The sequence below is a fragment of the Coloeus monedula genome, assembly GCF_965178545.1.
Source record: "Coloeus monedula genome assembly, chromosome: 1".
Taxonomy (NCBI): domain Eukaryota; kingdom Metazoa; phylum Chordata; class Aves; order Passeriformes; family Corvidae; genus Coloeus; species Coloeus monedula.
In genome coordinates, this window is record NC_138781.1 from 48,173,432 (window position 1) to 48,200,910 (window position 27,479).

At 43.0% G+C, this 27,479-nt stretch overlaps 1 protein-coding gene across 1 annotated transcript in view; it reads right to left on the reverse strand.

The window, feature by feature from the left end:
- Nucleotides 1-4,761: 4,761 nt before the first annotated feature.
- AOAH (acyloxyacyl hydrolase) overlaps nucleotides 4,762-27,479 on the reverse strand; it is a gene marked incomplete at both ends in the record, with an annotated part of 73,575 nt that continues 50,857 nt past the window's right edge. The window contains 8 exons of the mRNA XM_082278646.1: nucleotides 4,762-4,890; nucleotides 11,222-11,298; nucleotides 15,078-15,174; nucleotides 16,720-16,779; nucleotides 16,860-16,918; nucleotides 19,314-19,486; nucleotides 24,437-24,511; nucleotides 25,530-25,566. Of these exons, the coding sequence (XP_082134772.1) occupies nucleotides 4,762-4,890; nucleotides 11,222-11,298; nucleotides 15,078-15,174; nucleotides 16,720-16,779; nucleotides 16,860-16,918; nucleotides 19,314-19,486; nucleotides 24,437-24,511; nucleotides 25,530-25,566 (707 nt within the window). The remainder of the gene's footprint in view (nucleotides 4,891-11,221; nucleotides 11,299-15,077; nucleotides 15,175-16,719; nucleotides 16,780-16,859; nucleotides 16,919-19,313; nucleotides 19,487-24,436; nucleotides 24,512-25,529; nucleotides 25,567-27,479) is intronic.

A 27,479-nucleotide genomic window follows, 5' to 3' on the forward strand; every position in this document is an offset into this window, starting at 1 on the left:
ATTTTTATTTCACTTAAAAAAATTTTAAAACCTTTTTACTTTCTAGTTTTGAGTATGGTAGGAAGCAATTATTTGTTTCTAAATGTGCTAAATATTTATATAACTCCTTTTTTGGAAGTCTTCTAGCTAGCTACATTCTCTCCTTTAAACAACTAAATTATTGCAGGAAATCACACTTCAGGGCAGTAAGGGAGGCACTAGCTAGTGAAAGACAAGCTTTTTAGATAACTCAGCTCCCTGAAAGAAACAATAGCTCAAAATACTCTAACAAGGATGCTGCTGAAGCACAAGATTTAATGTTGTAGCATTTGTTGGGGTTCTTTTTTAATGATCAGGCATAAAAGTAACTAGTCAATTTTATTCTACAACATTCAGTATAGATATTTCTGCTTACACAGCATCTTTGTGGTCAGAACAAAATGCACAACATATTCATACTACTTTTGCAATTTCTCATACAAACTAGTATGGATAGGTGCATGGCATGTACACTATGTGATTTGCAGGTGGGGAATTACGTATGCAGTATATTGCACTTTGATAGAAATGGAAGGTCTTGAGTATTTTTGTTAGGACTGTTATCTAAAAAATAATCAAACAGAAAAATTTAGGTTTAGGGTTGTATACATCAGTATTTCCTGGGACTTGTGGTTTTTACAAGCTGGAATTCTCTATTTGAGAACCAGGAATAGGTTAATAGGTTGTAAAAGTGCCTTTTTTTTGTTTTGTTTAATAAGAAGACTTTACAAAGCTGCTATGTACCAACTAATACTCCTCTGGCTGAAAGAATGGGTCTTCCTCCCCTTGATAGACGTGTCCACAAATGCATATAAAAACAGTACTTCAGAGACCCATCATGAAAATGGCAACATTTCTCAGTTAAAACTTGCAGATTTCACAGCTTTTCATTGAGCATATTGAAATACCAGCTCATTACTTCACTAGAAATGCAGTAGTGGAATACTTAGGGTTGCTATTACTCTTACATATTCACACTTGAAACACTAAATTCTGTTAGCTTATACTGTTTTCATCCTACCCCTTTTGTACTTGCTTTTAAGTCTTGTTTTCTTTTCTGATGTCTTTAAATATTTCCAAACTATGTATTGAGATTTATTTTATTCATTTAAAATAAAAAATAAAACCCTTCCTGCTTTTTTCATAATGTTATCTATGCATTTGAGATACTAGTCTGTAGGCTGAAGAAAAGCTGGACTCCACACAGTATTTAAGGAAGGATTCTATTCTGTACAGGTATCCCAAAATTTCACTTGATGGTGTGTGAAGCCTTCCATGTAGCTAGCACTGAATTTTGTAGTGGGAGGCCAGATTGTTCGTGTGCAGCAGCTCTTCAAATATGAAGAGGAGAGATGGTTCGTTTGTTTTTTTGTTGTTTTTTTTTTTTGTTTTTGTTTTGTTTTTGTTTTGTTTTGGGTTTTTTTTGGTTTTTTTTTTTTTTGGTGACAGTGACATGGCAGCAGAATAATGCAACAGGGACAGTGCAAGAGCAAATTTCATCAGTGGATGTGTGGTAGGCTGTCTTCCTAAACTTCCAAGTGGATGTTAAAAGTCATTAAATTTTGAATTATGAAAGGAGTCCATAGAAAGATGTTACAAACAGAACTGGGTGATATTCAAGTGAACATTTTTATTTAGGCTAATTGCGCTATTATCTCTTGTAGAAACCAGTCTGTGTTTTTCACTGCCCAAGATGAAGTTCCCTTCATAAAGGAAAGGTATAACAGGTGTTGTTAAGTTAGAAAAGCTGACCTGTGTGGTGAGTTCTGGGCACAAGCTGTGAGTGGTGAGGACATGGGCTCCTGCAGCCAGCAGAAGCATGGGATGCAAGCTCAGCAGGAAGCCTGCATGTATGGCTTTTCTGGCTGGCACTGCTGGGTGCCACCTCCTCCCCTCCCATGTTCCTCAGCTCTTTTAGGGCTTTGCAGTGAAGGAGTTTGCAACAATGGTGACATAGTTTTTCCATGTTTGAAGCAGATCCTTTGTGAAGAGGCCAGACTGTGTGAATTCAAATAGCTTCAGGTCACTTTAGATGTTCTATACCTCAAAAAGAGTTCCTACTGTCTGATTTCATGCAAAGCTTTAAGTTTTGTAAAAACTGTTTGCAGAGTAACATCAAGAGAACCTTCCCATGTGCAGAGTGCTGGACCCAGCTAGTGACATAATCCCTCCTATCTTCACATGCTCTGACTCTCCCCAGAAAAGACCTTGACAGACCATTCCTTCTAGAAATACATACTGCTATTAAGTTTGAATTGCATGGAATTATAATTAGCTTTCCAAGAGAAACGTTCTGTTTCTCTTTTCCCCATGCATTTGTCACCTTCAACCACTCCAAGCACCAGGAGACAGTTAACCTAATGGAATAGACTAGAATTCATACTTTGTCTCTGCTTTAGCATAAGTAAGCTTTTTCTGCAGCATTTTTTAAATATAGGACATGTATTTTTAGTGTGGTATGGGTAAGTGATTGATGGTGGGGGTGCAGATCTTCAGCTGTTTTTTGCATTTGAAATAATAGAGAGATTTAGTGGTTGTAAAAGCTGATGGCTTAATAGTCCTGAAATTCATCTTTCTTTGCAGGTTGATAGTTACTGCATTAGTTACAAATCAGGTTTCTGCATGCAGCCTGGTTTGGAGCTGCAGAGCTCACCTTGAGGCATGAGGGCACGTGCTTTGGGTAGTGTGCCTTCAAGCAGGGGCAAACCCATTCCTTGGTGTTTCTCAGGGGCCCTTTATCTAGCATGGAGGAATTCTACTGAGAACACTTGGGAGTTTTGCTTTGGGATTCAGCTATGGAGGTTTCAGGTTGTCTTTGAAAAGTTGTTCTAATTTTTTAAGAAATCATTTTATCCCATTGTTCACAAATTCAAGAAGTTTACTAGTAAGAAAGTCTGTAAGAGAAAAATGCTTTGCTTTAGGCAATGAAGCTTATTTTAGCTGAGGAGATTTTCAGTTTTACTACTTTGTAAAACTCCTAATTGGTGTTATTAAATCCCAACCTCAAATGAAATACAATAATTTGCAATGAAATTGCCTTGAAAATTAGGCTTCTAAACATGACTCTCTCCCCCCTTTTAATTGCTATGCTTCTGTATGTTGATGTAGAGGAAATAATCTGATATTCTGTAATTATTGCCTGTGCTGTACTTGGTCTGTAGTAAAAACATGTGGATGCACTTGTTTCTGTTCTTGTGTTGTATTTAATGAAAGATAAGAGTCCTGAATAGGTAATAAAAAAATAGGTGTTTTACCTGGCCAGGGGACATGGAATATTATTTTGTTTGAAGAGAATTTCTAGAGGAAGCAGGGAGATTTCCTTTTCCTTCTAATGCTAAATAGTCTTCCCCAGGCATGCCTCTCTGGAGTTGAAAATATATTTCTTGGGAGACTGGATATTTTGGTAACATCTAAATGCCTTGAATGAATTGGGGCCTTATTAACAAGTATCATTCAATTAAGGAATGTATTCCCTGTTGGTTTCCTAAAGTAGGTGACTTAATATTTACTTAAGTGTTAGCAGTCATCCCATAGGAATTTCTATCTTAATTTCTATCTTAATATCTTAATAAAAGACTGTGCTCTAAAAAAGGCACAGGATTTAGGAAAGAAAGGATACATGCTTCAATCAAAATAGTATTAGCCAAGTCATCCCCTGCCTGTTCAAAATGCTGAGTGGCTGCATGTCCTACAGCCAGGCCCTCTCCTTGGGTTTGGACCACAGCCCAAGAGCTGCCTCATGTGTGACACAGCCTTGTGCAAGGGCTGTGCTCAGAACAAGGGGCAGAGTGACTCTACTTGAGCTTTGGGCTGCCGGGGTGGGTTTTAGTCATGTCATATCAATGCTTGCTATTTACCAGATCTCTTCTGCCCGTAATTAATGCCTTTTTATGCTCTCTGATCCCTCCATCACCAGTAAGGTTGCAAGTAGGGTAGAGCTGTCTATAATTTTTAAATATTTATTTATTTTTCTAAGAGCATGGGATAAGCTCGTGAAAAAACACAGTAATTCTCCATCTTCAAGTCTGCCTGTGAAGTACGGGCTGCCCAGTATTTTCAGTGATTCCCTCAGCCATGCCTGTAAAAGACATAGGACTGGGCATATTGTATTCCTCGGGAAGCAAAAAAGGAAAGATACATTACAGATTGAAAAAGCAACCTGCTTTGAATACATGAAGTGTTGTCAACTTAATATCTTATTAATGGGGGAAGAGAACCTGTGCTCAGTCAGCCTGTGCTGATGCTGCCAAGCACATCAAAACTGTAGTGCCTTGTTATTCCTGGCACACTTTAATAAGCAAATAGCAGCTAAATAATGTATTGACAGTCAAGGCAATTACATACACACAATTTATAGCAACATAATGAGTTTGGGGTCCCCTCCTCTCCTTTTGGGATCAGATTAACTGTTGAAACAGTACAAGTAGAAAGCCTAGAAATGTTCTGCAGAAGGAAAAACAATTAGCTAGAGGTAGGAGTTTGCTAAATACGGATAAAAGAAATACAGATTTTCAAACAAATGGTCTAGCTGGCAGCTATCCTCTGATTTTTATTTTTGTAGCTCCACAGAAAAAGCATAGCCTACTTGTGCAGGTGAGATACAAACTGGAAAGAATGCTCTTGTGTTATGTCCGCTGCTACTGGCTCTGATAACTTCCCTCCGCCCTTTTTTTTGTGTCTTTAATCATCTTGACTCGTGGAAGTGCCACCATAAATTGCGTGAGGGCTCCGGCAGTTTGGAAGTCAGTGTCCACCTTGGTCTTTGAATATGGCTTCAATCTGGTCATTGAATGGATTCTCCTTGCCAAGCACTTGAGGCCACTCGTGTAGTGCCTTCTGCCAGGTAATGCCTGTTCCAAGGGCTGCAGCAATCTGCAAACCACAAATGCTATCAATTCCTTGTGCCTCTACAATACAGTCATTTCATGCCAGAGTTTAGAAGACCCCACCATAAGGACTGCCCAGTATAACCATGGGATGGACTGTAGCCTACAACCAAAGGAAAAAAAACATTCCAGCTGCTTGACCAGGGCAAAATCCTTCTGAGAGTAAAAATAGTATTAGGGCCATATGTCTGCACCTCCCGTCATTTGTCTAATAATGATAGTCTGTCTCCAACCACTTCCAGATGCCTATGGTGTCTAGTGCATAAACTGCTATGCAAAGGCCCTGAAATCTGATTTTTATTTTTTTTCTCCCATGAAACATTTTGAAAGTATGTCAAAAGCACCGCTTGGGTATAATGCATAAAGCTCTTGCAAGTCCAAAGGAATTCATGCTCCCAAATGCTTTTGGTACTTCTAATAAATGTTCTCTGTGCTCTCCTGGGAGGAAACCACAGGTGATGAGGAAAAAGAGGCCCAATTATTTCTAGTTTCATAACTAACTGTGTCTGATGCTCTAAGTTTGCACCTGCTACTGGGTTGTCTTCAGAGTTTTTTCCCATGAGACCTGTAGAAATGGTAGAATAGCTTTTCTCCTCAATAGCAGTCTCACTCCAGCTTTCACAAAGGTTTTTGCCCTAGAAGTTATGTGCCAAAGAGAAATCCTATCTGCTGTACTGGCAGGGCGAAAAACATCAGTGGTAGCAGAAAGGGACAGAGAGAAAAGCCTGACTCTCCCTTATCCAAGTTTTCACACCCTGCTAGGCATTTTTGTTATACTCCTGACCTGCGGTTATATTTGGCCTATATGGGAACTTTCTTTTCAACTCAAACTTTTCAACACACTGATATTGACTGCAATTATGAGGATTAAATAAGGCTAACAAAAGCTTTTTTTTTGGTTGCTTTTAAGGGCCGAGGGGGGTTTATGGAATCAAACTACTTGAATACTGTTGTTTCAGAGTTTGGGAAGATACTGGAGCCTTTCGGGAATTTTTATGTGCTGCTTTTTTAATCCTGTGCTTTAAAAGAAGCTGTAGTGATGGCCTGGAAGACAAAATCTTTCTTCTTTTTAAGGGCTCACATACAAAGAGAAGCATTTGTGGGGTGGAAGCTCTTAGACTCTGGTCACTCAAAGTCTTGTTAAGCTAATGGAGGAACGGGCAGGAGAGAGGGGTAGTAGAGATTTGTGCAATAGAGGGTTTTCTCCTGGTTGTAGTTTGTATTGTGACTAAACATGTTATTCTGGGACACCCTATGGCAGCCAGGAGGCTGAGACCCATCCCTGTCAGAGTGGTCCATGTTGGCATGCTAGTCTCCAGACCTCCTTCATAAACTTCCCTACACCTTCCACGGGTTTTAGCAGGATGGGTGGTGTTGATTAATTGGCTGGTTGGGTGGTTGGTTTAAAAAACCCTACTGTCTTTGCATGGTGCACCCTTTGCAAAGGTATCACTGGACATATGCTCTACAGTGTTCAGACTAATGCTGAACTGTAATTTAGGGTATATGTACTTAAACTACCCTATATTTTTATCTGAATTAGATTCTGTCCACGCATAGTTTCTTGATGTCCCAATGATTTCAATAATTTATTCTGGATGAGTAGTTTAGCACAGAGAAGGGTTTGTGATTCTGGAAATTGCTTTCTTGCAGGTCTTTTTTAAATTCCAAAATTCTTGTGCTTTGAGACGCGCTATAATTTTTATGAGCTTTGCAATTATTTTTTTGTTGTTGTGAAGATGGCAACCCCTAAGCAAGTTTTTAAAAGGAGATATTATCCATTCCTCCCAGTGCTCTGGGTGACTGCAACTGGGAGGTGGCTGTGTTATTTCAGCAGCTTCTGGCTGTTTTCCTTGTCTTCAGCAAACAGGTGATAGGCATGATTCTCAGCAAAGTGTAAATACCCAACTCATCTGATATGCGTCACTTCATCTTTTCCTCTTTATTTCTGCCTGGGATGTGCTTTGCTATGACTTAAGGAAGAAAAAGGGAGAAGCTAATCACACTCAAGCTGTGCTTTCCTGCCTGTATATAAACATTAAGAATCTTCCAAGCGTCTCAGGTTCCAGTTTGTGATGCTCAGGGCTTTTGCATTCTCCCTGATACCTTCATAAAAGCAAGAAAGGAAGCCATTTATGCAGGATCCTGTTGAAATGCATGGCCCTGTCATCCAAACAAAGCAATCGACTGTTCTAGAGGGAAGTGGTGTCCTTGAAGCCATCTGGCATTCATAAAGATTTGCAGTGAAATTTTGTAGTAAGGAGGAGATGCTGAAGAAATTCCCTGGGCTCCCTCTATAGTCACTGGGAAGAGAGAGACAGATTTTTTCCCAAGGACAACCAAGCTGAACTTTGGGGAATGGTGTCTCAAAAACAGCTCTAGAGGAAACTTGGGAGGACTGAGTGAATCACTTTGATTTTAAGTGTCAAAAGTAAATAGCGTGAATTTCTTCTGCCTCCATCCTGCGCTGCATGTTTTGGAAAACACTTTATGGAGGCAAATTTTAACTTTGAAACTTTAGTGGAATGCAGTTACGCCAATTATGAGTGTTTTGTTTCCACCCTCCTGTTTCGAAACTTAAAAAAAAACATGCAGGAAACCCCTTTCCTCACAAGAAATTTACAGGAAGGGAATGTGGTTCTGGGCACAGTGAAACAAATTAGGACTTGGTGTTTATCCCATCTTTCAAGATTTTTAAATATAAAATATTGCCTGGAGTAGGGACTGTGGGCTAGTTTTTCCTGCCTGCCTAACCTTTCTGCAATGCATGAAAAACTGCACTAGCTCTGATGGCACAGGGTGAGTGTGGCCTTTTTTCTTTTCTCTTTTCCTTCTCCTTGCAACGTATGCAAGCTTCAGTTAGAAAGGTTCAATTCCCTCCCACACCCCTCCAGAATGTCTGGACCTCTGGACTCCTGGATATACACACTGACACCTGCTTCTGCCATGTTTATACCAGCGGACAACCTTTTTTTTTTTAATTAAAGAGACAGTGGATAAACAGCAGGTGAAATTTGGGGGCTTACAGTGGACACCAGCTTATCCTGCCCATTGCTGTACCACAGTGATTAGGGGTCACCTAGTGATCACACTTGCCAGCTCACCCTTGGGGTGAAAGGGGCACAGAGAGTGGTTCCTTCATCCCAAACTTCAAAATTTCTCTGCATTGAAGGCAAGAGCTAAGGTGTTTATGCTTTCCTTGGAGTGCTGCTCAATTCAAAAATTTGGCAGTATTTGTCAGGTGCTTCAAGATCTACAGAGGGAAAATTCAGCAGAAATGCCCTGGCTAGGTATCTTATCTGTTGTATTTATCAAGATGCCTTTGAGGTGGGGGGAATAGCTGCAGGGATGGAAGAAAGAGCCTCTGTCCACTTGACAAGCTGCATGGAATCAATCCTCTCCCGCTAGGCAGCTCTATTTGCTACAAAAACCATACCTGGCCAGAGGCATTCATGTCAGGAGAAAGCAAAACTTTAAATAAAACTTGTATGAGGAGTGAGTGAATTATTTATCATCTTCCTTAAGCATACTCTAAAATAGCAGTTCTCTGCCCACACTTCCCCTTCTATTTACTAAAGGAGTCACTCTTTTGGGGCAGAGTGCTGCGTCTCACTCCAAATAGTGGTATGTTGATAACGGACTTCTCCACTCCAACAGGAAAAGAAAAATGGATTTAAAATGGTGGATGTTTGGATAAGGCTAATTAATAAATCCTAGGAGGACAATAACTCACTTGAAGTGAGGCATATCTACAGCTGGCACCTTGGCTGTAAGGGAGAATGTACCTATAAAAGCATTAACGTCATCCTAACAGCAGGAGGGAGAGATCATAACCACTGCAGGATGCCAGGTCCAGAGGGAGTGAAATATGGCAGTGCTTGACTGGATCCTGGAGCTCAGCACTCTGGGGGCTGCAAGTAGGGTTTGCAGCTGTCCTTCGGTGTCCTTTTGTAATTTTCTTTTGGATAAGGAAGGATTCTGTTAAGATAAACATTTGCTGCCTTCAACTCTGTGCTACCTTGCAGCTGCTGGTGGGATACAGGATGTGGGCAGGAGGCTGGATGAAAAGCTGTGATATGGCAAGCCTGGCTCCCTTTGTGGCCTGGTCCTGGGGGTTATAAGAAACCTAAGGCCAGCCTCAGGGAAAGACAGGAAAATAATGACAGGAAAATAATGCCAAGAAAATAATGCAAAAGTTTCCATTGCACTCCAGACTTCATATTGCACAGTTTCCCCAGATGGCAGAGGTGGGAATGGGGTTTGTTTTGTCACTGTTTTCACTCTCATTTCATTTGCTGAGTTTTCTCTAATTGCTTCCTTGCGAAAGGCCTGCAGCCAAAAATCAAGGCACACTTTCTCCACATCCCCAGGCTGTGAGTTCATACTTTCACGCAGCTGTCTCCTGGTACTTGTGTGGTAGACAGGCAGGAATTTCTGCTATGAAGGAGTCCCTCTTCAAACAGGAGGATCTTTTAATTTGGCATGGCTAAGCAAGGCACTGTATTGGCCCGAGTGACTAACATGGGTGTAAAAGATAGCACCTAAAGCATCTATTTTGCCTTTGGAGTTCTCCCGGCAGGTCTCCCCTATCTGAACTGAAGCACAGTCAATGGAGAAGCTGCTGCAGTGCTGGAATCCATCAGTGCTTGCAACTCGCTCCCATTGAAGTGCTTCTCCACTGACTGCTCTTTCCCGGTGTGGAAAGCGGCCTCACATTGGGTTATATGGAGATGGGGCTGTGGGGGTCAACACATGCAGGGCATTAGCTCACAACATAAAACTGGCCCATAAAATCCTCCCATGATCTGGAGCTACCAAGTGGCACTGCCAGTGGCTGGGCAGTGTGGTGGGGTTTGCTTGCAAAGGAGACTGACTGCTGCTTTCCTCTGCACATGTGTTTGAAACCTGCAGGTGGTGTATAGAAAACTGGTTTTGCTTGCAGCTGACTGCAGAACATGCTCTCTCCACATTTTTTATAGGGTCAGAAAAAAACTAATTTGAAGTGAGCATGGTGGGAACCAGGCAAGCTTACACTAGATTATTGAACCCAAGCAAGGACTTACAGTGGAGCAGCTGCTTCTCCTTCTTTTATTTATTTCTGTAATAAGCAGACTGTAAACCTTCTCCTGCCACCTGTTCTAGGAGGCCAAGCAAGCAAGTGAAAACGTAATAATATGTAGCTGCTGAGCATAAGCAATTTAAATGTATAACTTCAAAAAGGAATCTTTGTTCCAGACTGTGACAGGGAAACCTGCAGCCTCAGAGGCTGCAGGGCAAGGGCAGGGCTGGAGGAGACCTGTCTGGTTTTTGCAGTGCTGCCTTACTGTCCTGATCCTGCACAACTCCCACGGGTGTTTGGGCAGGCAGCTGGCCAGCCTAAGTGGTGAGGATCAGTTTTTGCGCATTAAGACCTGTTTGGCCACGATACTGGTCAGTAAGGGGAAAAGGCAGAAGACCTTGCAGGAGTCAGAGCAGAGTGCAGCCATCAGAAATGGAGATATCAGCTCTGGGGATACAGCTGTCATTTAGACTGGCCTAAGAAGGCACCTTGGCTTGTATCAGCAATGGTGTGGCCAGCAGGGCCAGGACAGTGACCGTCATCCTGTACTCAGCAACTGTGAGGCTGCACCTTGAATCCTGTATTCAGTTTTGGGCCCCTCTCTACAAAAAAGACATTGAGGTCCTGAAGCTTGTCCAGAGAAGAGCAATGGAGCTGGAGAAGAGTCTGGAGCACAAGACTTATTGAGCAGCAGCTGAGGGAAAAGAAGTTTTTTAGCCTGGAGAAAAGGACACTGAGGGGAGATCTTAGTGCTCTCTACAATAATATTCTTCTTATGCTATCATCTAACAAATCATCAGAGGTTGTGATGAGGTGGGGGTTGGTTTCTTCTCCCATGAAACAATTAATAGGATATGAGGAAATGGCCTCAAACTGCACCAGAGAGGGTATAGATTGGATATTAGGAAAAATTATTTCAGGGAAATAAAAAGGGTTGCCAAGCCTTGGAAGAGGCTGCCAATGGAAATGGGTGCATCACTGTCCCTGGAGGTATTTAACAGGCTTGTACATGTGCTGTTTAGGGACAGGGTTTACTGGTGGACTTGGCAGTGTTAGGTTAATGGTTGGCCTCCATGATCTTAGAGATCTTTCCAACCTAAATGATTCTATGACTCTCTCTCTTTTAAAAAAGACAGATTCCCCAAACCTGCATGCCTGTGGCATGCCAGCTGGGTGCCAGGGGCAGTAACGGGCACCAGCATCCCACCTGCTCCCACATCCCGCCTGCTCCCACCCATCTCCTGGGGCTGGGTTTTACCTGGCTGGGGTGGAAGCCATCAACTGGTTCGATCAGCTGCCAGGGCTCACCTCCCATCTTGCGCCACTCCTCAGCTGCTGCAAAGAGCACAGGCAGAGGGGTTATCACCAACCAGTGAGCACGGAGATGCCCACCCAGAGATGTACCCCCCTCCTCCTCAAAGCATCGCTGGTATTTTTAAGCACACAACAGCTCTGCGTGAAGATTATGATAATTCACATAAAGTTGTCAGAGCCAATAGTGTGTACAATCCCCTCTCCTTGGGGCAGTATTTAAGCCTTTATTGTTATTTTTTTCCTCTGCTATATTTATGCAAGGAAGCGCTTTGAACATAAATGATCGTAAAACAATTCACTTTCCTTCCCAACTAAGATGGATGCTGTAGCAAGTAAGGCTGTAAATTATTTAATACTGATTTAATACTTTTGCATTTCCCATGTTAGTTGCATCTTCAGCAGTGCAAAAGAAAAAATAGAGATGAAGAAAACAGTGCTTTTTAGGGAAAGAGATGGTAACAGAATATTCACATGGGCTGAAGTCTGCATGAACAGACTGTCATTTTTGATTACTTATCTTCTGAGTGGTCTTTTTCAACTCCAACAAAATAACCTTTTGAATTGCATAAGCGTGACATTCAATGCAAATGATGCTGTGCTGTAAGCCCTGGAGCCATTAGAGAAGCAAAAAGCTTTCTCTCTTCAAAAAGGGCTGTGGAGTGATCAAACATGGGACTAGTGGATATGGCATTAACAGACTGTAAATTCAATAATTCCTTTTATAATGACAGGTTGAGAATTCTTAATAGCATTATGCAAGCATCCTGTCAGGAGGAAAATGTTCTCCATTCAAGCACCACAGTTTGATCTGGGCTCACTGCTGTTTTTTGGACCCTGGTTATTGTGTCAAAAAGTGCTGTCTGGGTCCCCACGCTAACTCTCATTCACAAAGAGGTGATATTCCTGCTTTGACTATAAAAACCCACTTGTGATGCTTCAGACAGCGCCCAAAACCTGTTTCAAGACACGGGGCTTGTAGGTTTGTTTCAAATTTACAGTATGTTGGGGACAACACATATTTACCTTAGATTACTCCATACAGTGCGCATATAGATGCACAGTGAACTCACCTAACTCCTTGTAGATGATATCCTACATGGAGTATGAGGCTGTATACTGTGCTTTACTTTGTAGAGAGACTACTGTTCCAGTGCCAGAAATAGCAGAGGAGTAAGTAAGATAAGTAAAATTTGTATCAAGATAGGTTAATTTACACTGTTATACCTGACCTCAAAAAATCCTAGAATAGTGGAGCAAATAACCACCAACTGAGTATGTCCAGAGTCTGTCTTAGAAATGCCTGTTGCCTTGTCTGGACGACACCAGAGCTTGCTTCTATCCACACCAAGGAAAAGGCATAACAAGCAACCCCTATCCTCCTCTTTATTGCACTGCTTCATAAAGGAACCACTAATTTCTTCAGTCAAGGTCAACATGTGGGCTTGAGTGTCCATCTGAACCTAGAATAAATGCTAATATGCTCAAATTTTACTGGGAAAAAGCTGGGAGCTGCTATGTACATAAATATGCCCAGGTCAGCCTGAAATCAATGTACTCATCACAGTGTTTAACCACTGCTAAATATTTGATGTCTGGAGAGTTTCGGGGAGGATTTGCTGCTTGCTTCAGAAAGAGACCAGAAAAGTGGGTCAGTAGCCTTAGCTGGCTTTTGAGCACACTTGCGATCTGACAGCTTTCCTGACGGCTTGTTCGAATCCTTGCCTCCAGGGCTGCAGGAAATTTTGCAAAGTGTCTTTCAAAGCTGATGTTTGTATATGCATGTGTGATTTTGTTTACTTCATTTATTTAATGCGATGTAATCAAGAACAGCAAATTATATTAAGATGTTTCCTTTTGTGAAAGCAAATAAATTAACTAAAGTTAGTAATTTAACTTATTAAAGTAATTTGCCTACCCAGCAGGTAGTTCATTCCAAGTCCTAATGACTTGTTAAATATTAAGTAGCTGAGGCAAAAGCTGCCAGGAGGCTTGGACACCCTGAAACTCTGTGCTATGAGAATGAGCTTGACAGTGGAGCCCACCTCTCTGACAGAAACTTTTGGACAGAAAGGCTGCCTCTCCCATCCTCATTTCTTTACCTCCTCCTCCTCCATATGGTCTTCATGAGACCCAGAACCAGCTTCTGGAATTGGGTCATGTAGGATAAAATAAGTTTGTGAATTTCGATAGGATTTGGCTGCAAAATGAGATGGCAGCTTCATGGTTTCAAGGACAGCCAAGCACTAATGGGGAGAAGTGTTAGAGAAGTACACTTTAAAGTATTGACAGGGTGCTTCTGTCCCCTCGTGGCTTTGGATTTAGATGCCTGCATGCTCGGATTTAAAATACAGTCCCCAGATAAAATTTTTCAATAAGGACCAACATGGAACTACCTCTCTATGTGAATATAAAAACAAGGAAATGCAGATAAAGCTTTATCCTTAATTATTATACACTATTTTTTGAATGTAAACATTCAGGCTATTTTGGAGAGGCCCCAGTGTGGCCAGGGCTGGAGCTCTGGCCCCATGAAGGGAGGTTGAGAGACAGGGATGGTCCATTCCGGGGAAGAGCCTGTGGGAAGACAATGAGGATGGGGCCACTCTCTTCACAGCAGCGCACAACAGGAGAGAGAGAGACAAGTTGTAACACTGGAGATTCAGGCTGGATATAGAAATATAAAGCTGTTTTCCTACTTTCCCATCACTATCTAACTACTTGAAATACATTGCCAAAATCAATCCCTCATCTCATGCTGATCCCTATTTTTAAAAAGAAAAAGTGTGGTTCTCCATGTGAAGAATCCAAGCTGATGCTGGGTGTTGCCTCAAGCTGGACCCCTGTGCATCTTGCAAGGCAAACAGAGCTGAGATGGATTCAGGGACAGGTGTCTGTCCCCAGCCCAACAGGGACTATGTCTGCTCACTCTCATAGGTAATGACAAAAGTTTCCAGGATGTTTTAATTTATTTTTAAGTGTCAGTTGCAGAAGAAAGTGATTTAGGTAATGTGCTTACCTAATGTCACTAAAGATCACAGAAGGACAGGTTTTGTAAGCTTTTCAAGTCAAAAGTTACAGTAGTATGTAGGTGTTTAAAGAAACATAGGAAAGAAGCCAGCTATTCCTGGGAGAGGTGCTTCTACTTTGGGAACAGTGAGAGTGGAGCTGTGTTATTGAGGCAGGAAAATGGCTGCTGAAAGATCTCCTTCCCAAGGCACTGCTCAGCCCAGAGGAGGCTGCATGAAGCCCAGTCAGTGACGAAGTAAACTACATCTCACGAAGACCACTTTGACCACTGCAGGTATGCATCTCCAGCCCAGATGACCCGCTAGAAAAGCAATGTTCAAAACCAAAACCAAATCTTACAGACCAGGATAGGTTTGAGATTTCTTTTTTTTCTACATCAGCCTGAAAAGCTGCAGTGGACAAGCAGGAGGCCTTCTTAGCAAAAGCACATCTATTGTCCCTGTCACCTTGCTACCCAAGAGAAAGTGGCCACTGTACTGTGCATTACTGGGCTTGTGGGTGCCGGCAGCTGGGACCAGCGGGGAGGCTGTTGTTCCCAAGGGGTGATGGGATCTTGTCTCAGGAAATATCCCTGGTTACCCCAGCCATGGAAGCTAGGAGAAACTGGCATTAAGGATCCCTCCTCCTTGGCCACAGCCCTGACTGCAGGGTCACCTAGGCTGGCTGACTATACTGCCCTTCTCCTGGTACAGAGCCAAAATATGAGGAGCATAGCAGCAGCCCAGCACTTGAGTAAGTGCTTTGTGAGAAAGACAGGGTAAAAAACAACTTACTTTTTCTCAGTGGGAAATCCATGTAGAAAATATCAAAGTTGACAAATTTCTCAGATCTTGCTATTTCTTTCAGGACATTGGAAAGCTGTAATGCTCTCTGCAAAAATCAAGCGATATAATGACTATTCATTGCTATTCATGTTGCTTTACACGGATCCAGCTTTTATCACTGATACAGAGGCAGTAGTTTGAAAGATAATGTTGCTCTGTCAGATGGGGGACAGAAGGTGAACTGGAGCCCTTCATCAGAACGTGGACTTGCATGAGCACTACCAGCCTTTGGACTACCCAGCTCATCCTCGCAGGTTGCGCTGAGGCCTCAGCTGATTTCGTAAGTTTGATACAGCATATGCTTATTTGACTGGAGACCTCTTTCAGTAGTGTCCTTACACTTATATAAATATTCTAAGTTTCTTGCTTTTGGAGCCCAGTAATTTTCATTCCTCTTAAAGAAATGAAAAACTTTTCTACAAGAGAAATGTCCTCTTTTCCTATTATCCTTCCCACTACTACGTTGTAGGTGATAATGCTTATCTATGCAGACCAAATTCCGCCCTTACTTTCAGAAGAGTAAATTACCACCATTGAGTGTCTGCCTGATACATCCAGTGTAATTTCTGCAGCCATAACAGAGATCAGGATCTCCTAAATAAATTGTGCAGTTTGGATAATAACACAGACAATTAGTTTCAGACAAGGACTCAGAATGATTAATTCATACCCTGAAGACATATGCATTGTTCATGGACAGACGTTACATGTACTCTCTGTTCTGTATTGTTGGTATGAATACATAAGCTGCAACCCTGCAAAGGTTTAGGAATGTGCTTAATGGCCTTCTCTGAAGTCAAGAGGGACAGTGCATAAAATGTAAGCTTTGGTGAAATTAAGGCCATATTTTTTTGTTTAGTGAATGCAAACATTAATACAACCATACACAGAGATGAGACCTTTGATAATAGTTGGTTACTGGCTCTTTTACATGGCTGCAGGGGACTTCTGGGATTAAAAATCAGCTTGTACCATAAGAAAATAAGTGGCTGGTATTATGTGTCATTTACTTCTGCAGCCAGATTTTTAGGGTCAGTTTTAAGACATCTCTTTTCTGTCTGTTCCCATTCCTGCACTGAGCCTGGATACTCCCTGGTCGCACCATCTGGTGATTAAGTCCACAGAAATGTGTCAGAGGAAGATTAGCACAAATCCCAAATGAGAACAGGGTAAGGCTCTTGCTCTCAGGATCTGCTCCCGCAGCCAGAAAAGTCTATGCAGCTGGCTTGTCATACCAACAGCTCGCTTGATTCAAAAGCCTTTCTTATCAGGTACATTTTCTTCTTAAAGAACAAGAACCTGAACAGTTTTGTCTTGGGGAGATCACATCCCTTGAGCATAAATTTGGGTAGCTGAGAGGTTGTAACAGGAATACCTTCACAAATCCCTTAACTTGAGCATGCTGCCTCCCAGAGCCTGAGAAGCATTTGAAAGGATTGCTGTGGATATTTCCACATTTTCTCCTTGCCTTTGGAAAGAAAAAAACCTGTGCTGGCATCTTGCCTTTGAGGCAATTGGGCTTCTCTCCTCAGGCACAGGGCAGAGTGCCGGTGTACTGGGGCGATCCCACAGCAGCCCCATTGAGACTTACCTCCGAGGTCAGATTCCTGAGGGTTTCATTGGGGGTCAGCCAGCCGCTGCAGGGGCTCACCTGGGCAGGCATGAGGAGAGGGGCTTTAGCAGTGGGCCAAGATGAATGGGGAGCTCCTAAGCTACAGCTGCAGACCTTACCTGGAGGCAGTCGAGGAACGAGTAGAGTTGACTGTACGTGACATCCTTGTTCAGCTGTCCTGCAAAGCACAGAGAGCGGAATTTCATGTGCCCGATGGCCAAATGTGACTTCATTCTGCACATCTGTGCATTCCCATGCCTTACACCCCTGAGTGGGAAGAGGCACCCCAGGAGCCCCACCACACCCTCTAACCCCAGGGTACCCTCCCACCACCAGAGCTGGGGTGCAATAGAGGTGGCAGCACCAAGGCATCCTTGCTGCTGAGGTGCCCATGTCCCCACAGTGTGCACAGCCCCACACGTGCTTCTCCAACAGCCCTCTCCTGCCTTTCATAGGTGATTTGTCTCACATGTGGGGTTAGTCATCACAGCCTATGCCAACCTCCAAAGTGTGTGACTGATATTTTCCCATTAACATGTCTCTCACCCGCCAAAGAAATGCAGGGTTTGCAAAGTTGAAGGGTGCCTGTATACAGTCTGAGTTTTGCATTTACCTCACAGAGGTTGGCCTTAAAAGGGAGAAACAATTTTGCTGTCATAGAGGGAGGTGGATATGCTTGTGTGGGTGAGGAAATTCATGCACCAAGTCAAACATCCAGCTAACATTCCCTAAAATTCACTGTACTATGCAATAGCTTGACTTGCTGAGAAAATTACCCATTTTCTCAATCTTCTTGCTTCTTTGGTAACTACAACTAAGATGGGAATTAAATGGCCACATTTTTTTGTATCAGCTATTTTATTGTTTGTAGTACACTGATCATCCCATCAGGCTTTGATATTTTTGCAGTTCTGAAATAGGAATTTCTTACTGTTGTTTTTAGGAACTGCAAAGTATAATCTCTCCCAAGTTAAAAGGGCTTCTCAGGTTGCTTTGCAGTGGCTCCCTGATACAGATGTGCTTCCTGCCTTTCACACAGCTGCTCATCTCCCAGCAGCAGTTCCAGCTGCCCAGGAAGCAAAAGGTGGGGGGTTCAAAGATCTAGCGTCACTTCTGGATATCTGGATGTTCCAGATTCCTGTAGCCTGAAGCATCAGGCCCTGGGATGGGCTGTTGTGGGGCCCAGGGATCTGGCAGAAAGCCAGACTGATGTCTGGTCATGGCTGACCGGCAGCCAAATGGGGAATCCTACTCACAGCCTGTCGGAGGATGTGCCAGAAGGGATCCCTTGCTGCAAAACGTGTTGCTTAGGATTAATTGGGTCCCTCCAAGGCAAATTACCCCTCTGAAATTTTTCCAACTGATCCTATAGTTAATCACTCCTGATTTGGCTACGTGTTGTTTCTGATAATTAGATACCCAGTTAGAGGAACTGTCGCTGTGATAAACATTCAGGGGAAGAAATGGGTTTATGTGACTAAAAATTAATTATCACAGGTTCCCCCTGCCCTGAAAGGGGCAAGATTTTTCTCTTTTTTTCTTTTTTTTTTTCACTGTTACTAGTATAGTGGTTATGAAGGAAAAATATAGGAGTGGAAATGGGGAAGATGTGGGCTCATTGGTAATCCCTAGGGAACACTGGGAAAATACAGCACAGGGTGTGCTGCAAGCTGGGTTACTGGTGGTTGCCAAAATCATCTGAAGCTGTAATCTACCATTTTAATGTGATTTAGCTTCTCTCTCTCTATGCTGGTGCGAACTATTATGACAACAACTTCCTCCTTGTCAGATGCAAAAGAGATTCCTTTACTAAAATACAAATAAGTGCATGCTTTTGGTCTAGAAAATCGAGGAGTAAGTGATCTGTTAATGGTCAGAGGTATCATGTCATTCACACCCTGAGATGACAGGCACCCACAGATAGCCTCCAAATCTCTGAAAAAAATGCCCCAAAGCACTTTACAGTAACTACACTCTTAGGGAATGCCCAAAAACATGCCTGCACACGGTGTGAGGTTGCAATCATCACACACAGGTAGTGAAGGAGGTGCCAGGCACCCAGCACTGTCAGAAAATTAATTTCTCTAATATAAAAACAGTCTTTTACAACCCCCTGACTTAATCTTCTGCCTTGGTCCACATCCAGTTTTACCACAACATCCACTAGTGAGTGTCAACATCCATTAGTGAGTGTCAACTAAATGTCCAACTCCACCTATAACAACAATCAGGATGAAGTGCAAGTAGGTTGGCCACAATTTTGGGCCAAAACTGGGGTAGAACAGCTTGTTTACACCACCACAACATGTGTTGAGCCTGGGTTTGGAGCTGGGTGGGTAGAGCTGGTGGGGGAACCACGCAGAATAGGGGTCTGACCTGTCCTGCACTGGGGATGGTAAGAGGTGTCATTCCTACTTCTGCAGCACAGCCAATATATGGCTCATATCTCTCAGATCTCCTCTACTCTGTCAGGTTTGCTTGAAATCATTAATAGATTTGTAGATTTTTTAGGGAGAGAAGGCAACATGAATGGGTAGATAACCAGGAGGAACCCCACAACACCTCATATTTACCTAGAGGATGGTATCTGTCATGCAGGTTATCCCAGAGGAAGCGACCATCTACCAAGCCTGTTAAAATCACATGGCTGCCATTTGGAAGATGGGAGTCCAGGTATCGCAGAGCTTGCACCACATTGGAGAGCATTTCTTTGGGTGTGGTCATGTGGGCCAGCGTGTCACGTTCCCTAAAGAAGAGGACGCCAAAAGGACATGGTGTCAAGAATACTGTGTCCCCAAAAAGGCACCTGAAACAGTGTCACTTTCTCTGTTTGCTGCTTTTCCACATTAAGTCAACTGAATGAAACCTTAGAAAAACGTTGTGATGTCTCTCACTTGTCATTGCCAAAATCAGACGTGATATAAAAACCTCCCTCCCTCAGTGTGCCCCATCTCTCTGCTACAACAGACAGATGCATCCCTTTTTTATACAGTGGACACCTAACTCCAGTGGGCAGCTAAGCATCACACAGCTGCTCATCTGCTTCCCTTCCTTCCCTTCCTCCCCAGTGAGACAGGGGAAGAAGAGACAGTAAAAGCAAGAAAACTTGGGGGGGTCTAGGTGAAAAACCAAAACAAACCAGTTATTGTTCAATAAGCGAGGAAGAAGCACAAGAGAGAAAGCAAGCAAAGAAGTGATGCAAAGCAAATCCCTCATCACAGCTGGGTGAAAGTAGGACTTCTTTCCCCATGGGTTCCTGCGCACAGCTTATATTCAACATGCTCTTTGATTATGCAAGGTAGGAATATCTAAGGTAGCTTTGTCTCTCACATGTCCTACACCTCTTACCAGAGCTCTGCAGGAGGGCAGGAGAGGGGTCTGGACAAACATGTGAGCCTAGAGAGAGGCGATATCTAAGATTAAAATAGTCCATTGGGGTACAGGAGCTGTGTCAGTGTTCCACATGGACTGAATGCCCACATTTTGTGACTCACTGTCAGGCGTGCACCCCTTCAAGCCAGATTCCCCAGCTCGGGTTTATCCTTCCCCTCTTGTATTTAGCTGTAAATGCCACAGGAGTGTGGGGGGAAATGAAATCCTAAAGTTGAAATACATTTCAATTTATATAAGGAAAACAAACAAGCAAAACCACCCCAGGCTGCCTGGAGAACAATGTTCTAGTTACATTATTATAGCAACCACTTTATTACAGAAAAAGTGTCCACGTGCTCTCGCGCCTGAGACCTATTGCCGCACTCTCATGGTGCCCGCGCCCAAAAGGGGCTGACAGCAAGGTGGGGAACACAGCCCTCAGAAGGCAGTCCCATCCCAACAAGAGAGGATCCATCCACCTTGGGAAGCAAGGTCTTGTGACAGTTTTCCTTCCATCTTGGTGGTGTGGCTCAGCTGATGAAGGCGTAAAGAGAGAAAGATTAAGAAGTAAGACAGGGGATGTCCTTCCAACCAGGAAGGTTGCACTAATGACCAGCCTCACTGTTTTAGTGGTTCCCACATTTTTTCCTCTTGCTTGTTCTCTTTGCTTGTAGAAAAGCAATCACTTTAGCAGCCAGAAGGCTCCATCCAGGCCCTTTCCTTAGGAAAGTCCTTTCATCTCTTTCTTGGCTTCCCAGGGGTAAGAGAAGGGCAAACTTGATGCTTGCAGTGCTGAGCCAGCTGCTGGTGAATTGGGTCAGATTCCTTGTCAGTGAACACCATAGAAGCAGGAGCTTTCCAAGGCATTGTTGTTCTGTCTCAAGGCGTTAGAAATGCTTGGGTTCAGAGGGGGGGAGTGGGTGCTGAGTCCTGTGTGGGAGAAGCATGTTCCCTTAGAAGGATTTGGGATTCTTCAGTGAGCTGCATTTTGCACACAAAATAATAATTGGGTGAGTTTCCTGGGCCCAGAAATTTATCTTAATGCAGTATGTGCTGCTGAAGTATTTGAGACTTCCTAGTAGGGAGAACTGAAAAACAGCATTAAGATTATGGTTTATCCTTGTGACAGCCACCCAGTCAAGCTACTTTTGAGATAAGACTGTGGATTTGCTCTGAAATTACTTCATTTCGCCTACAGGTGTTGTAGCACTTGATATCAAAATACCGGTCTGATGTAAGGCCTCTACCACAAGTAAACATGTCAGTATAAACCAAAATTAATATGACATTCATAATTCCACTTTCTCTTGTCATATGGTATTGAAGTTATGCAGATATGTTAGTTTATTTCTTCAAATTTCCTTTCTTTGCCAGGCTACGAAATTAAAACCAAATGAGAAGAAAGCAACCTTGTAGGCACATTCTATTTTGGCTCTGCCATAAAGACTCCAAGGTGTCTGGGTGAGCACCAGGGTCCGTTGTGGTACCCTCACCTCATTCCCCTGGGCTTGCTGCGTAAGGCTGGTATGCCCAGGGCATGAGGGCTAGAAATGTTGCCTGCTCACACACTGTTTTCAGGGCCTGAGGGTGCAGCAGCTCTTTGGTGCTGACAGTCTTACAATAAAGGAGCATTATGCTCTTGCTGGCACTGATGCCACTTTGTACAAGGTCCTTTCATGGTGGGTGCCTGCTCAGCCTGCTTTGCTGCTGTCACCTTGCTGTTTGTTGCAGATGCCGTAAGTGCAGACCTGTGAAGGAGAGGCTGGAGAAGCAGTGCCATACACCAAATGCAATTAGTATTTGCAGTAATTGTACAGCATTTGAGACTTCTGGTGCTCATTATTTTCTTGTCTGATCTTTTTTTTTTGTTCTAGATTTCTGTATCCCACATTCACACCTTGGTGGACTGAGAGATACCATTGCCATCTGTCTTTATTTTTCTAACCCCCCTGTTTGGACACCACGGTGTGGAGACCACTGGAAATCTGTAACACAGGCTGCCAATTTCACTATCTTTCCCCTCTACAAACATCCACATTACTCATTGCCCCACTCTTCGCATGGGATGAAATACTCACATTTTAACAGTGCTTTGGGAAGAGCTGTGTCTACAGTATGCTCAGCACTATGCCCTCTTTTGAAGCCAAAATGCAGAATAAGGCCAGGAAGGCTGTACTGCTGCAGTTTAAAGCTGTCCTTGAAGGGGTTTTTATTTGCCAAGCCCTAGGTTTGAAGTCAAGCCCATCAGATGCTCTGCATCCTCTGTAACCTCTGTAGGTACATCAGAGCCAGGGCAGCTACATAGTGACAGGACACTGAAAAAAATCTCTCTCTGCTGTCCAGCCCCCTCAATGGAAACAGCACGATGCTACAGAAGCTGCAGCATCTTTCCTTGCAGGAGTCACAGGGATCAGTACAGCCTGATAGCCTCTTTTGATGCTGTGAATGTTTTGGAAGAAAACAGACAGAAAACAGCAGCGAGAATTTGAGCAGACAAAAGTCTCTCTGCTCGATAGCGGATGCTAGGATAAAAAGATATCAGAGTTTCAAACAAGTATTAAATACTGTTCTGGCAGGTTTTGGAATAAACAAATGGGTGAGGCAAGGTCAAAATGGTTTACATTTCTGAAAATTTCTTTTTACTTCAGACAAGAGTAGAAAGCAGTGTTAGATACAGGATAAGCAAAAGGAATAACCTGCAGAATGAGGAATAAAACAAAGGAAAAAGAGGTGCTTTTAGCAAAGGCAGTGACACAGCAGAATTGAAATATGTGCACAACAGAGCCTGGGCCAAGCCTGCGAGAAGACACCTTGAAAGTCTCCATGGCAGGAGGCATGGACTTCAGCGAAGGTGGATTTTTAATTTTTTGTGGAGGGGGAAGTAGGGGCTTTATCATCCTGGCAATGGATGCAACGATATCTCCATTAGCTTCCCAGTAAACAGATCCCCAGGACAGTCTTGTCAGCGAGTACCAGGAGGCCTGTGACTGCTTTTCCCACTCTGTCAGAGCATGGTAGCATTGCTTTTGAGGATTTGTGCATCTTTCCCCTAACAGGAGCAGGATGCTGAGGGCAGATTTGGCAGTTTTGGGCAGGGGAGCAGAGAGAGCACAAGCACCAGAGGGTGGAGGTTTCACGGGAGGTGATCTCTGCATGCTGCCTGCCTGTGGCTAGGGCGCTGGTGATGCCAGGAAAGCATCTAAAAGGTGCTCCTGTGGTCCCACTTCTGCCCCAGCTGAAGGCTCCCAGGTGCTGCAGTGCCAAGAAAAGCTCTGCCTGGCTCTTTGGACATCCTCATCTGGAGCACAACCCCTGTCAAGCAGAGTTTCAACCCATGAATTGCCTTTTAAGCAGTTTTATGATACCAAACCTTGGCCATTTTCATGGCCACGTCTGACAGCCTGCATAATAGCTCTAACTTCATTATACAACCTGCAGGTGAGAATTTTCAAAATCGTTGGAAGGAAACTTAGCTGAGTGTGCAGAATTTGTCAAAGTAAGTCTCTGTGTAAGTCTCTGTGTATGTAAGTCAGATTGATTTCTTCCACGTACAAGAAAAGATGAAGACTGAACATGGTGAAAATAATGTTGCACTAGCACTCAGACCTCCTGCAAAACCAAAACTGCAGTATGGATGTGCTGTGCACTGGCCTGGTTGCAAGGTGTTTTCTGCCTTCCCACTACCAGGAGGAAGGGAAGCATCCAACCAGTGAACTCTTGGTGTCCCTGTGAGCATTGCTAATGTAATACCGCAACTATTAGTTTTGAAAGCTTCAGTTCATTCTCCTGCAGAGCTTATGATGTGAGTAAAGCCAGAAAGACAAAACACCTTGTCAGGAGAGCACAGCAAAGACTGCAGGCAGCAGAGGCAGGGTGAAAACGGACCTTTACAGGGGATTATTTTGTCACTCCTCAGAAATGATAAACCAGTCACGCTCACCCTCCTGACAGGAGGTGGCACACTGGGTAAGACAGATATACATGCTTTTAAACACTTTTTTCCCCCCCTCCTGTTGTTATTATTCATTTCCTTTGCTAAGTTAGAAATAATTACTTCAGACATACCATTGGTCATTTTATGACTGGCTTATAAAAGAAAGAAAGAAAGGCAAGGTCCAAATGAGGATTGGTAGGTGCCTATGACAAATAGAGGTAAAGAAACAAGTATTTTCAGCAGAAAATTAAGAAATAAAGACCAATAGCAAAGAAAAATGCCACCATGGAAGAGTGCAAAGCAGTGAGACACAAATGTCCAGGCAGTCAGCAGTATTCTAAAGAAGTCAAATTTATGCTACTATAAACATTCATTTAGTTTACACCTTACCCATTGCAGACATCATTCCCAATTGTAGCATAGATAACTATGGCTGGATTGTCCAACAGCTGGTTTCTGGCCAAACTAAAAGATAAATATGGAGCCATGTTAATGGGGAAATACACTCTCAGTCTCTGAATTGAACACTGTGCTTTTGTGAGATCACATTTGGAAGTATCCTGGTTGGATATGGCCAATGCCCAAAAGACTATGCTCTTATGTTTGGGAGAGGGTTTTTTTTTGTTGTTGGGTGGTTGGGTTTTTTTCACTCTAGTTCTATACTTTAGTAAAGTGTCTTAAATAAAGTTTTTTCATTTCTCCCTTTTGCTGCTCATGAACTTGTCTATTTCACTGTTTTTCCTGCTAGCTTTCTATTTTCTTTGTGTTATTCAGAAGCCAAATCAATTGGGGCAAAGACATGAATCAAGATGGAAATTTTTAAATCAGAGATGGGAGAGGAAGACTAGGTTTGGCTGACAGCTAAGTCTATGTGTAGAATTGAACTCAAGATCAAATCAGGATGTAGTTTGAACCTCAGTGCTAGAGGGCAAGGATTCATTATTACTTTTTCTGGAGGAGAGACAAATAAATCCTTTAGGACGTGAACTACATCAGTGTCAAGCAAACTAAATCAAATCCAGATGATCACAACCCACCCAAATTCATCTGAAAAGGAGAGCTGCTGCTCTCACTACCCAGCAGCTACTCAGTTATACCCATACGGAAATTACAGTGGACCTGCCCATGTCTATCTACACTGCTACATGCAGTTAAGGGGACCCAACGAACAGATTTACAGAAAGGCTTAGTCTCTTCCCTAAAATCACTGGAAATGGTCCCCTGGCTTAACTGAGCCAAGTTCAAGGCCCTGGAGATGGTGATACCCACACTCAAAACCAGTTTTTCTTCCGTTTAATGATGTTTATACCAGAGAAGAAACAGCCAGCACTTCAGAGCATGCTGGTCAAGGGAAGCTGGGCATTTTAGAATACTCATGGATAATAAATTCCTCACAGTGCTTTGCTTGTTTCTGTCAAAGAAGTAGAACTCCATCAGTGCTTATGTACTTCAAGTTAGGTCTTGAATCCCATTAAACACTCACCTTTTTATTAATGAGAGGAGGTTTCCTGAAGAACCACCTGATCACACATAGGAGGAACAAGAGAAATAGTACAGCATTGTTAGAGTGACAAAAAAATCCTGAATGCAAACCCAAACTTCATTGCGTATTTCCAAGAATGTAGAAGCACTAAAAGTGAAAAAGGAGCAACAATTCATCTCTGTAACCTTTTTAGGTGTTGGCACTAAGAAGTAAAGCTATATCCAGGGACCTGCTGCTTTCTTAAGAGTCCCACACTTCAGACTGTAGAAAATCAAATACTTTGAAGTGCAGGGTTGTTTGGATCTGGCTTTTAATCCAGATCTGGCAGCTTCTTCCCATCTGTTGAACGTAGTAGTCTCCTGTAAACCAGCCAACCTGACTTGTCAACAGTTGGTCTATTTTAACTTTCCCTATAAATTGCAAAGAGAACTGTTCTCACTCTTCTGAGAGAGTAAGTGTCTCACAGCTATACCACATTGGGACTGGTTCAGGTCCTAAACATAGGCACAAGTGCCATTTTTGACATCCCAGAGTATCCAAGACAGCTGCAGCAGGGCTGGCAGATACATCACAAGATGCGTGAGAGATTGTGCACTTCTGGAGAGGCAGCTGGAGGTGGGAAAGATACCACAAAGCACCTTAAATAGCTGTAGACACCAGTGTTTGGGTTCCTTCATTGCTCTCCCCACAAGTGTCAGACTTAGAAAAAGTAGTATTAGGCCAGCTGCAGTTCTCCCAAGAAGCTCTGCATTTCAATAGCGATTCACCCAAAAGGTTGGACGAAAACCTTTCCTCCTTGAGGAGAGGAGCTGGCTACACCTAAACATCTGTGAACATCTGTAATATTTCATTTATGCTTTGAATCAGAAGAGTATTCCCATTTAGTAAAGTTTTTATGCATTAAAGTTACTACCAGGTCTTTAAAGGCTATGCACATTGATCCCAACCATCCCCAGCGCAAAAATCAAACTCCATCACCTGCAGTACAAGAGGCATAACAAACAAGGAGCCAAAAAAGTCTTTATGCTTCGTTCAAGATGAGACTAGGGCTGTGATTGCAAGAAGCTCACCTCATAGCAAGGTACAGAAACAAACTTCAGAGAAGCAGATCCTACAGGTAGTACTTGCTCTTACTTTGCAGTATTTTTTCTCTCTCTTTTTTCATTCTTTCTCCTCTTGTTTTATCCTCCTCCTATTCTCAGATCAACTCTTCCCTGGTACTCTCTCTTCTCTTTTCTGCATTGTGCCTCTGAAGCTTGCTTTGAGGTGTAAATCCTGTCCTCCCTGCAGCTCTTGGGGGGAAACTTGTGGACAGAACATCATTAAATCCCTGCTGGATTGGTATGGGGGAAGAGATCTAAGAGATAAACCCCTAAGGTAGCAATAATACACTTTGCATTTTAATAGTGATGCCTTTGTTATTACCACTCACAGAGATGCCAACCGCATATATCAAGGAATCCTTTATGTTTTAAATAATCCAGTTCTTCCACTTTAAAAATGAGTGCATCTATCTGCTGCTTCTCTCCTGGGGGTTGCTGATCCATTGAAAAATCCAGGCCTTCTACTGAGAAGCTCTTTTCAGCAGGATAAGAGCCCCACAAAAACCTTAGAAAATATGACTTGGAACATAGCTACCAGAAGTTTGGTTTTTTTCTGTTTAATAGCCCTTCTTCAGCTAGAACTGAACACCCTCTGTTTAAGCCATTCTGCCACAAGGCCCCCTGGACTGCGGCTGCAGTTTCAGCCTAAATAAACTAGTGGGACCTCTAGAAATTAAAAAGTATTTGCGAAAAAGGCAATAAGCTGTTCTTGGGTATGTATTACCTCCAAAAGCATAGGTAGTTATAATCAGCTCTGTGGAAAGCATTAGCACAGTTACAAATCAAAACATCAAGAAAATGAAGGGGTTTTCTAGGAAACAGTTTTCATGGGTAAATTGAATCTTCA